This window comes from Nicotiana tomentosiformis, chromosome 11, assembly GCF_000390325.3.
Source record: "Nicotiana tomentosiformis chromosome 11, ASM39032v3, whole genome shotgun sequence".
NCBI lineage: Eukaryota > Viridiplantae > Streptophyta > Magnoliopsida > Solanales > Solanaceae > Nicotiana > Nicotiana tomentosiformis.
The window spans coordinates 85,200,179-85,212,986 of record NC_090822.1 but is presented as its reverse complement, the minus strand read 5'-3'; the positions used below and the strand labels follow the sequence as shown (position 1 = coordinate 85,212,986).

At 32.3% G+C, this 12,808-nt stretch overlaps 1 protein-coding gene across 2 annotated transcripts; it reads right to left on the bottom strand.

The window, feature by feature from the left end:
• Positions 1-5,666: 5,666 nt before the first annotated feature.
• On the bottom strand, positions 5,667-10,411 carry LOC104116552 (uncharacterized). 2 transcript variants are annotated; one of them, XM_009627439.4, is made up of 3 exons: positions 9,622-10,411; positions 7,825-8,320; positions 5,667-6,088 (listed from the first exon to the last, which is right to left on the bottom strand). In XM_009627439.4, exons 1-3 carry the CDS (start codon positions 10,256-10,258, stop codon positions 6,067-6,069), a joined length of 1,155 nt encoding a protein of 384 aa, XP_009625734.1. In that variant the 5' UTR covers positions 10,259-10,411; the 3' UTR covers positions 5,667-6,066. The 2 variants fall into 2 exon arrangements, with proteins under 2 accessions (XP_009625734.1, XP_009625735.1); XM_009627440.4 differs by having other exon boundaries at positions 5,667-6,008; positions 9,622-10,408.
• Between the last annotated feature and the right edge of the window lie 2,397 nt (positions 10,412-12,808).

Below are 12,808 nucleotides of genomic sequence, written 5' to 3'. Positions count from 1 at the left end.
ATTAAAATTTTCTTTCCTAATTTGAATTATGTGGGAACTCCTAATATTTAAGGATACAAAATCAAGATTTTTTTTACTTAAAGTCATTTTCTAATTTAAATTGTTAACTATAGTTAACAATTAGGACGTAAAATAAACATAGTTCAATTATGACATAACAATATTAGTTAATTGTTTTACCTAAGGCACGTAAAAAAAGTGCACGCAATACATTGTTTTGATTAAAAAATATGAAAGTACTATATTGAGGTGATATGAATTTAGACTAAGCAATTAGGACGTTCTTTTTATTTGACCAATAGAAGGGCTTAAAATTTGAAGTATACTTTAATAAAAAATTGTCCACTTTTGTTGTCTAGATTTTAGGAAATAATCAAATGACAATCTTTTCAAAATGTGAAATTATTTTAAACGATAAAAAGATTTATCAATATTTTATATAAAGAAAATAAGAAATATGATTAAGAAACTAACGTATATATGTAATTCGCCGCAAGTAAAATTACTTTAGAAAAACATTATCGGTAAAATAAAATAACGGTTGAGCTAAAAATTTATAAGAACTGATAATAATAATAATAATAATAATCGAGTTCGGATGTGATTACTTAGGTATAAATATAATAAGGTTACAGTTTAGAGGTCCCGTTAAAATGAGTAAACTATGAGTAAAAAAAAAAAAAAAAAATCGGTAAACTATCTAACACAAATTGTGTAGTAAATAACATAAAATGTACATGCAATGCACCTATGTAAGTGCTCAAATAAAGTTGAACGATCTTTTTACCTTTCAATCAAACTCCCAAATATGATTAATATTTATCATTTTGGAACTTATTTTTTTTGTTAACGTTTATGTTATAATACAAACATATCTTTTGAATATTATTTTTGTTATTTTTAAAAATCTATTTTTATTAATACGAGTGACACGCGCGCACGCTAAGACTAGTTCTTTGAAAAGTAGCTTGATGTATGCATTTTTGTTGCACGTGCTGCTAACGAAAATTAAATGTTATACAATTTATGAGACAAATATGAGAATGAAGGGATATTCTGTCATACTTAATAATCTAGTTTTTCAAGTTGATTGTTATTGAACTTATTCGTTCTTTAGTTTTCTTCTATATTTTAATTAGGAGATCTTAAAAGTTTTCATTAAAGAAATGATATTCTCATTGAAGGGCTGCAAATAAAAGACTGAAAAGCAATGGATTTTCTGTTTTTGTTAAAAGAAGAAGAAGAGTATTGCAAACAAAAGTAGGTTAGAGAGAATTCTTAGTGATTTGGGATGAATTATAATGGAATAGAACTCATATATTTGTAGGGGAAAATGACTTAGCCGTAAAGTAACAAACCCTAAAATCTCTCTAAAATATAGACATTCACCTTAAATATAATTTTATTTATAACACTCTCCCTTGAATGCCTATTCAACAGATAATGTGCCTCGTTAAAACCTTAATTAAAATAAAATCCAGCAGGAAAAAATCCTTGAGAAGGAAAAAGAGTACGCATATTTAGAAATACGCCTTTTCGTTGACTCGTTAAAAACCTTGCAAGGAAAATACAATGGGACAAAACCTTCTAAGGGAAAAAGAGTACAACGCATATTAGCTCCCCCTTATGAGAGTATCAATTCACATCCTTGAGCCTTCACATCCAAATCTTGTATACTAACTTCTTGAAGATTGACGTCAGTAGAGATTTGGTGAATAAATCACTCATATTAACTCCAATGAATATGTTGCACCTTGAAATAATCTTTCTTGATAGATATATGATGTCTTCATATAATGTCGTGGAATGGCCTTTTAAATATCTTCACAGAGGTAAAAATTCTCGCTATCACATTATCATACTTAGAGTTATAGCAAGATACAAATATGCACAAATTGCACTTAGGATATACTACTTCATGACCAAGAATTCTAAATGCTTTAAGCAATTTAAATCCTTCAGGGATTGTTCGAACTACATGTCCCAAACTACATGTCTTTCATATGAAACCAATTATATTCGAATTTTGTCTCTTCCGTTTGGCCAATACTTTTGTGTCTGTATTCGACATACTTAACATCCTCATCTATACTTAGCGTTATCATAGATGTTGTCGATGAACGTTTTATATCGGTTCCAATATTTTTTCATAAATACATAACATAGAGATCTCTTCATTCATATTTTTAGGTACCTGAACCTCTCCTGATATTTTATGAAGTGTTATGTCATGTGATTTTCTGGATAACTTGCCTCTTTGTTATGATCATTTTGATCATTTGTCAATCTTCTTTATCAATAATTTTATTTGAAACCGATTTGTCTATACACTTTAAGCATACCATAGACTTTGTCCTTCTAGGACTTATTCTAATAGAAGCATTTACAGTGAGAATATAGTTATTTTTTTTGGGTCAGCAAATGCGTATGGCATACTTCAAGTTCATATTATCTTATTCGAGGATCTAGATGTAGATAATTTATTCCACGTAACATTTTCTCAACTGTTTATCATGTCTCTCCCTCATATTAGGAAAACTAACTTGCTTCCTCGACTTTGGAAATTCACATTTGTGCGTTATGGTGTTAATCAAAATATACACCGTACATCAATAATAATAATAAGATGAAATTATTTGGTTCCTGACCCTGAATCACTTGTGAGGGAAGAATGTAATATACTTTTGTATGTAACATATATCAAACTGGTATAGATAACTTTGTTCTCATAAGCAATAGCTTAGCTATTAAGTGGAGACACTCAATAAATCATTTTGCTAAACCAGCTATGATGTAAATCAACTTATCAAGATGAACTGTCTTGAATAGAAAATATAGAAATTATGCTCGAAATTGAATTATTGAGCAAGTTACCTCACAAATATAACCATTTCATAAATACATCTTATGTAGTATACATAGCAGGTGGATGGACCCATATTCACATTTGGTATTTCCAGCATTCATGGGATTCAACCCCAATTTTAGTTGATCTATTAATCAGTGAGAACAAACAACATAAGGGAATCCGTAAAGAATTTTCTAGTTTTTTTTATTTTTTATATTTACCCATGTGAATTCTCTTTTATTTTTGCATATCATACTTAAATTAACACGGCTAAACCAATTATGCCAACTGGATAAATTATCAATATTGATAAACTTTAGGTTTACGCCATGACGTGTGCAATTATCAATAAACTCCAAGTTTATTGTGATATAGGTTTTTATATCAATAAACGTTTACTTTATTGTAGTATTCTTTTATTTGTTTAGTACGAACTGAAGAATAAAGCGGGTAACTTTTCACATACATATTACCCGCTACAAGTCGTAGTAATAGAAGACATTAAATCTTTCCTTTATTTATAGTCTCAATATAACCAACCACTTTCGCGAATACTTTAGAAACTAAATAAGTTTTTTTGAGACTTACTACGACATAATACACTATTGACAATCAATTTTATTTCTTTAAAATAGTTTAATTGGCTCTTCCAGAGCTGTCAATTAATTTTGTACTACCATATATTCATCAACATCCATACGGTGAATATCTCTTCCAAGGAAAAAGCCATACCATTATGGTCATGGTCAAAATAGTTATAGGCAAGATATTTTGCTTCCATTACTTTTACCCTGTAATAATCGCATTGCCATAATATTTTGGCCTAATCACAATACGTACGTGATCAATTACCATTCATGCCATAATAATGTAATTATTTTCTTATTTAATCTCAAACTTCATTCTAGAGGTGAGTGTGATATATTCACTACCACTAGCACGTTCATATTCTTCCAAGAATGAATATGTATTTATACATCGCATATTATCACATTCACGTCATGAATGAACCATAATCATTTATATGTGCTTTACAAAATCACATGTTAAATCGATGACAAACATTACTTTCACAGAGTGAAGGATTATTTTGAATCCTTATTATTCTCATTACCACAATGATGACAATTATAATTTCGTCTATTGCCACGTGCACATCCATTGATACTTTCACAGTAATAATTTTGTCTTCTTTCAGGCTTATTACATATTGCTACCACATTCTCTTAAGGGAACGAGAATGAAGCAAATTCAATGGGACGGAGTTTTCACTTCTTGTGCTCATAATCATACATGAATTTGATCATGGCAAGACATAAAAATTTTACCACTTTGGGTAGTTATAATTTCTCACAAACTCTATTAGAGTTATAACCAAAATTATTGTCTTTACTTGTATTTAAAGTCAAATTATAGAATTTCAAGAATTTATAAGAGAAAAATAAGGTAAAATACTTACCTTAAATCTATATTTTATTCGTGAAGTAAGTTCATGGAACAATTGACAAATATTATGCTCAATGCTATGTACAAGTTGAGCACCATGAACGTATCCCAAGACTGGTGACTAAAGCAGGTGCCTCTACTTAATTGGTTAGAGTCTCGTACTGATAACGTGTTATAAAACAATAAAAGAAGAAGAGTATTGCAGAGAAAAGTAGGGAGAGAGAATTCTTATTGATTTTGGGATGATTACAATGGAATAGAACCCCTCTATTTATAGGGGAAAAGTGACTTAACCGCAAAGTAACAAATCCTAAAATCTTTCTAATATATAGACATTTACCTTAAATACAATTTTATTTATAATAGTTTTTGAATTATTTTCATTGTAGAGTCCCGTACTAAAGTTCACTCATAAATATGTCATATTCTTAATTCTTCATCTTTTGTTTAATTTTCTTACCTTTCCTTGCTTCGCTTTCCATCTCATACTCATTTGTTCTTTGGAAATAAGATAGAAAATATAACTTATTCGTGAGAGTTCTCCACGAAGATCAAGTCTTTCTTTAAAACATCTGTTGGATAATAGAAGTTGGCATCGGTAACAAGAAGACAGTAAAGATTTGGCCAATTCAATTAAGGTGTAAATTTTTGGACTGTGAATGCCATAAAGACTTGTTTAATACAATAAAAAAGTTATTTGACATTCCCGTTTTCTAAAATAATCACACTTTATTCCAAAATTGTACGAGGATTTGTTAGATCGATCTAAGTCTCAAATTGGATATTAATTTACTCATCAAAACTGTAAATCTATAAAATTCGTGAAGAAATAATACTAACTACAAATTTTGAATGAGACAAAAAAAAAAAAAGGAGCTTCGCCAAAGAAAATAAACATTTCACCTGAACTTTTAGTGTCAAAATAATGTTCAACGTAAACTAGTAGTAAGTTCAAGCAATCATATGCTTTAAAATAAACAATAATTTTAAAAATCATAATAAAGAACTGATACTTAACTCACTAAAAACAGATTAGGTTAAACAAACTGAATCATGATTGTTAACTCACTAAATACTAGTTAGGCTAACCAAAATGGGAGGAGAGTATTCCACAAGTTAATTGTCTAATTTTGCTCTTTCAATTGCCTATCATATATTTAGATGAAAGACGGAAAAAGATATATTTAAATAAAACATTGTTTTTCTAGGGAATAAAATAAATTAATTTTGTTCTTACACATATTTTTGTCCTTCAAGCTTACGTTGTTGTTTCTAAAGTATCCTACTATTAATAAGATGAAATTCATAATTAAACTTTCTAGCAGTCAAAACAACAATGAAGTCGGTAATAAATATCCTAAGAAGTAAATCATTTTCCACCACAAAATGGGATTAGGATTTATACTGCCTTAAAAGTATACTCATATTCGAGGGTAAGTATTCCCCAAAGAACTGTATAACAAAGCACTTACAATCTATCAAAAGGTACAATTGTGAGTACATGATACCTTCAAGATTATTTTAACAACAATATTCAAAATCCTGATGATAAAGTGTCTGCTGAATAGCAGGTTGACACATTAGAATCATCAAATCTTGTAGGTCTGTGCTGCCAAAATATTAGAAAGTATGTTTCTCCATCACTATATAGCTGCTGGTAAATAGGAAGCCATGACCCATGGTTCGGAAAAAAGACCGACCAGCACATCATTGCCTGGATGAAGAAGCAAAGCAAATTAAGGAAGATTCAGATTTGCACAGATGCCAGAGAATCATAATAAACCCAAAGTTTGCCTACAAAAAGCAAATAGTAGAACGACTTGTGAAAATGCAAGAAATACATAGGAGAAAGTAAAAGATTCATTTATTGTTAGTTTGATATATGAAAAGATGCTACTGCGTCTCATCAATCTAGTTGTTATCTTTAGAGCAATGCTCCCACAATGTACCAATATAAATGAACATGATAATGACATCCACGATAATGGGTGGTAACAGGAGTGTGGAGAATCATGAATCAAGAATTGAAAGGATACTACAATGAGAGAATCATTTCACAAAAATGAGATCTATCTTTAAACTGTCTCTCCCACAAACTGTATTCAGTTTTTCAAATAACTTGTATCAACGGATGCTAAATCTGCCACTTGTTGATGGCTGAAGTTGGTGAAACAATAATGGAGACTCTGAAGAGACGAGTCGTGTTTTGGGGATTTCGTGGTCCAATGCAATGGGCTAACAACTTTTCATCAGGAAGAAAGTCGTTAGCCTGTTGCGACAGGCTAAGAATTTAGTTTCTATGAATTTGTGAAACTAAGATGGTTCGGGAGCAGAATGCTTTTTGGCTTGTGACCAGACTGGAAAAGCCATTGACTGACACTTTCATCAGCTCAAGCAGCTGGACTGGCCTGGCTTTTCAGTGATAGTTCAAAGAACTCATGTCCAATTTAATTCCATTAGAAAAGTCTATTTTGACCACAGCAAGACAAAGTCCTCGGAAATCAAAGATCAACCAGGAAACCGAAAGATCAAGGAAAATTATGCAAAATTACAACCCGACTTTCAGTCATATTGGAAAGATATTGGACCCATCCTAAGCTTCAAGATCAAGTGTGAGAATGTAAGCAGAACATTAACTTCTTCTGTTCATCACACGTCCTAAGTTTGTTCATTTTCTTTAGCAGAACATTAACTTCTTTTGTTCGTCACACATCTTAAGTTTGTTCAGTTCCCACATCTGAACTGCGATGGAAATCTTTCCGGAAGTCCAAAGATCGATTCACAGAGTGCAGAAAGGAACTAGGGAACTAGTGTAACAGAACGTCACTAGCATATCAACTTTTCAACTCTTTGAGTACAGATATTGTAGCAACTATTAGTTCCATTTCAGCGGCTACATTGGGTGCATAATACCAAACCTGAAAGGGTGAAAGAGTGGGATCCCTTGATATGGGCCTATTTACTTGTTCAAGTCCATGCAGAGACAAAAAACGCTAGGTGATTTATTCCCATTTGCCTAATCCTCGGTACCTATGATGGTGGGAGGTAGCAGGTACGCGATGGTGCGCAAGATGGCTTGGACACTGACATTCTCACAATGGGTCTATTTACTATGTTAATAACAGGGGATTTGTTAACTCAAACAAGGATATTAAGGAAGTAGAACCATGTTTTGCTGTCAAATTATCCTCGTAGACTCGTGGTACTTACAATAGTTATTATGGGCTTCTAAACTTTCAAACACTTTGAGGCTAAATTTTTTAAAGCTTGCACAATTTAATAGATGCCCAAAAGATTAAGCCTTTCATACCTCTTTAGAGATTTATTTTGAAATAGGGAAAAGGTAATTACTTATCTCTAATTGCTTAAGGTTTCATGAAGCACAACAAAAAGTCCAATGGAGTATAACTAATCCCTGAAAAAGGGAGAATTTATAGACTATCAAAGGCACAGAAAAAAAAAAAGAAATACTTCTGCTACAAGCAATATATCAATAAAGCTTTGAAAAATGGCGAGAATAAGATGCATACCATTGGATAATGGAGCCAAAAAGGAAATGCTGCATGATAGGAATCTTCTGCAATACTTCTATCTTGTACATCTTAAGCAAGCCACTGTTTACCTTGTTCCAATTGGGCACACCACTAATGTCATCTAACATAGGAGAATGCTCTGCAAACACTCCCTTCTTCACCTTCTTTATGAATATAATACATGAGAGATACAAATATTCATTTGAAAAGTTCTCCAAGATATCTTCGTTATGAATAGATTTTGGTTTCATGTATTTGTGATCAATCAACTGAGATGACCCGAATATAAAAGGTAAAAAGTGGTAGTCATCTAGTCCCCAAACACCATGGGACCCAGCAGGCTCTAGGCAATAGGTTATTTGCAACTTCCTCATCAACTCCAAGTACTTGACAAAAACCCTTGACACCAGAGCTTGATAGTCCTCTTCTTTCACAACTCCTAATCTTGCTAAACAGTACAACCATGCTGCAAAATTTGTCTCATGCCCAGTACCTGTATAACAGAAGTGATTAGTTCTAGGAAGGCCATCTGTCAAACCCCAGCAAGCCTGTGCACTTCAAGGTTCTAAAGGATAGTAACAACGCATACAATTTTATACCATGTTCCAGCAAAGTGAGAACTCAAATCAAAGGAGTAGCAAATTTCTTTAAATAGATTTATAAGGACAAAGCCATTTTCATGTATATATACTTGGTACATCAAGAAAAGGAATCAGATGCTGAAGATAGAACATTATGTTGTCCGTCAAATACTGTAATTAAATCATCAAGACAGAAAATAAAAGTTTCATGGTCAATCACTAAACATAAACACAAAATGCAGATGTGCCTATAAGCAGGGGCAGATCCACTACCGTTTCCCAGAGGGGACAAGCTTTAGAAGTTGTTCACTTTTAAACTCGCGATCATGATTAAACTTATTTTACGCTAAAGCATTTGTTGATGTACTTTACATCCACCAACACTATCCTACAGGAAGATGAGTGAACACTACGAAAAGATTGCTACGGGCAAAGACATTAAAGATTCGGCTCAGATATAGAGGCAAAATCAATATTCAATACCACATGTATTATGCCATTCTTTTAACACGTACTTTATGTATTATGATTGTTAAATCACACATCCTTTTTTTTTTTTAATAAAGTAAATAATTTTGTTACTACGGGACAACTCGCCTTTACAAGGATTTTTATGTTACAGATCATCATATAATTCCACAAGAAAAAAGCTGTCGCACGGCGTCAACCCAGAGATGAATGAATCATACATTACTCACCAACATTAACACTTTATGAATAACCTAACACCAAAGCACACCTAACTTAGTACTATTAATCACATTTCACATTTCTCCAATTGTTTAACAAGAAAAACTTCCTCACTCTGATTATGCAAAGAAAAACAGCAAAACTCCAAAAAAATTCAGTTAATAACACATAGTTAATTCTGCCTATGTGCGCTTCTCAAGAACGGATTAAGGAAAGGGTTGCTAAAAGTTGACAACAACACAACTACACCTAAATCCCAAACAAGTCAGGGTCGGCTATACGAATCGTTACTGACCATGTTACTCCATTTTAACTCATCTCATGCCAATATTAAGCAAATACACATAAAAGTATTTTAAGTTCGGTATATTTTCTAAATGTATAAATCTTGAAAACGGCTAGTATAAGTTGACAGCTAGTACAAAAACATACAGAGGATTAACATGGCCAAGCCCAACAAATTTGGCATTGAGGTTAATCCATTAATAACATCACATAGTTGAAACAATGTCAAAAAACATACCATAGTCAATTCTGCTGGAGTTCCCAAAGCTATCAGTAAAGTAAGGAACAAGCTCAACAGTAGCAGAATGGAGATCGGTAGGCAGGAACTGAAGCATGAATGACTCAGCATCACAGCTCATGCGCTCGTGCCACGTACGGTACGCCAAGTTTCCGTATCGAGAGGTCTGAGGCGCTAAAGGAATCTCATCCACGTAGGAAATAAGGGTTTGGAGAACGGAAACAATAGCTGAAACTGGAGGAGACACGTGGCAAGGATCGGAGAGCTTGTGGGAACGAACAGACTCGGAGAGTGAAACGATAAAGCCAAGGAAGTTATGGCAAGTGGGAGAGGAGTGGAACTGATCAATATCGCTTTGGGAGTGGATTTTTTTCGTTGGGGTATGGAAATGAAAAGGGGGGGTTAGGGGAATGATTCGCTGTGATTGAGGAACAGGGGTTCGGATGATGATTTCTCTGTTATTGGCTGGTGGAAGGTTGACGGCCGGAGCGCGAATGGGGATGTAGTTGGGGTTGGGATCAGGCGGCGGTGTAGGGAACGCGGTGGGTCCGCCGCAGTTGACGCAGGTTCCTGCGCCGTCGTGGTGGTGGTGAAAGGGGGTGGAGGTGTTGGGAGGAGGGTTGTGGTCTGGTTCCATGGAAGGGAAGAGGAAACAATGGAGTTGTGTGAGCAGAGAAGATGAGTAAAGATTGTCCTACTGTAACACTGGAAGAGAAACGATTCTAAAATTATGCTTTCGAAGAAGAATGAAGCAAGGACTAAGGTAGAGAGAGAGGCTAGATTCAATTATAGTAATCTTTTAGTTTATTTTTTTGAAAAAAGCTACAATTTTGAAAAGGGAAAAGGGCCAAATATACCCTATTTTTTCTAATATTGTTTATATTTAAGTTCCGTTATCCGATCAAATTTATCCATATCGGGTCAAATTTACTCATATTATCCGCAAACATTTAAAAGTTACCCTTTTATGTGTTAAGTAATCCGAAATCTCTCAAATTCCTTTTATTAAAATTATTTGTTGTTCTTCTTGCTCCACTATTTTTAAAAATTATTATTAATGTGAATGCTAAGGTTACTAAACTATACAAATTATTCATGAATATTTTTAATTACCAATGCACCCACTTCTCTTCTTGTAATAATAGGTATGGAATTTATTTTATTTATTTATTTTTATTTTCAACCATATACACACTGTAGAGAATTCAGTGGGTCTATTTATTGTGAATTATATGCAGTTGATCATTATGTATGTACATGTATATTTAAATATATTTTGTCATTATCTGGTTAGTATAGAGTTCGATCGACTAATTTAAGAGTGCACAATGTGTAGACATTTGATTAAAGCAAAGTTGAATTCGATAATGTAAAGTTTTTGAGGAACTTCAACTTCAATCACTAATACTTGCAAAGTCCTCATACATTTGGTGCAATAAATTTATTAAATTTGGGATGCTGTAAATACTTATAAAATTTAGACAAGCCACCTAATTTAGATTTTTCAAATAACTATACTTCGTTATTAACCATTGTATTATTTAATATCTTTTTCTCCTATTTTTTTCTCCAATTTAGAAAGTAGGTAAATGCCAATTATTTCGAAAATAGTGGACCAAGAGGAAGAATCAGTAACTTAATTAAAATAATTTGAGAGATTCTGGACCAAGAGGAAGAATCAGTAATTTTTAAAAGTTTGCTGATTGTAGGGGTAAATTTGGCCAGATAGTATAACAGAGGGTAAATGTGGACAATATTTGAAAGTAAAGGGGTATATTTGGTCTTTTTCCCTTTTGAAAAAGAACTATTTCAAATTAGGGGTGTTCGCCGGTCAGTACGGTATTTAGATATTTCGATTTAGTATTTTCGGTATTCGGTTTCTTAAAATGCAATACCAATATCGTACCTAATTAAATTCGGTATGGTTCGGTTTTTCTCATTTCAGTTTTAGTTTATTCGGTTTGGTAATTTCGGTTTATTCTGTTTGAATACTAACTAATGCATAAAGTCATAGACTCTAATATTGTAAATTAAAGTACTCAAAAGTACAAAACTAAAAATATTTGTTGACAAAATATTTGTCCAAAACTAACCAATATCAACCCAGAGAGAGAAAAATGTACATAAAAGAATAAATTTGATCATTAGAAATGTCTTGTTACTTGCTTAGAGTTAATTGATGAACTTAAAGAATAACGGAAAGTAAAATTTTAGATTTTTATATTTATGTTATAATTAATAATATGTGTATTGTGTAATATAATATATATTTCGGTACAGTATTGGTATTTCGGTATTTCATTTTAAAATACCTAATACCAATATTTTTTAAAACTTAAACCAAATACCATACCGAATACCAAAATATCGAATTCCAAATACCAAAATTTCCGATTTCGGTATTTACCAAATTATGCACGCCCTATTTCAAATTGCTCAATTTTGCATTCATATCCTTGCCCCAAATATTTTGTATTTTCCTTTATCATTGACCGAGCCCCAGTATAAAATGAACAACTTACTAGTTAAATTCTTCGAGAAAAAATAACCAAATTTACCTCTCAATTTTTGCAATTAATTCTACTTTCAATATTCTTGAAATCATCTTTAATAACAACAAATCCGATATAATTATACATAGTGGAGTCTGGGAAGAATAGTGTGTAGGCAACCTTACCCTTACCTTGTGAAGATAAAGATGTTGTTTTCAATAGATATACTATAAATATAATTTAAAATTACCCCAAGTTGAATTATGTTACAAGTCAAAAGCCAAAAACTAGATTTAATCGTAACGACAATAAAAATTATTAAAATGCAAAGTTGCGCAATTTTGAATAGTACAAAAATAAAGTTCAACCTTTTTCCATCCAAAGAAAAGATAGATAAACTAATTAAATAATCTTTAAAAATTCGAACTACATAAAAAAGTGTAACACTATCATAATTAACAATATTGCTCACAAATAGCCTTGGCGTAAGAATAAAGCAGGAATATTTGATGCACTGTAGTTTACCATTCTTGCTTCTTCAGTACATATATTTATCACTTAATCAGCCTAAATTTTGGGTCAGCCTTCTCTTCTCCCTCCAATACTGAAATTCTTAATCACCTTATGTCCTTGGCATAATTTCAAAGATGGCAAGAGATGTTTGTTTAACATCAATTTTCAAGTAGTCTTGACTT

Bases quoted from the DNA above. Each gene is read 5' to 3' on its own strand.
- LOC104116552 (XM_009627439.4), bottom strand. From the start codon at position 10,258: ATGGAACCAGACCACAACCCTCCTCCCAACACCTCCACCCCCTTTCAC. The intron at 8,321-9,621 runs GTATGTTTTTTG...TCTGTTATACAG, and splicing joins CTCCAGCAGAATTGACTATG to GTACTGGGCATGAGACAAAT. The intron at 6,089-7,824 runs GTATGCATCTTA...TGCTTTTTGTAG, and splicing joins TTTGGCTCCATTATCCAATG to GCAAACTTTGGGTTTATTAT.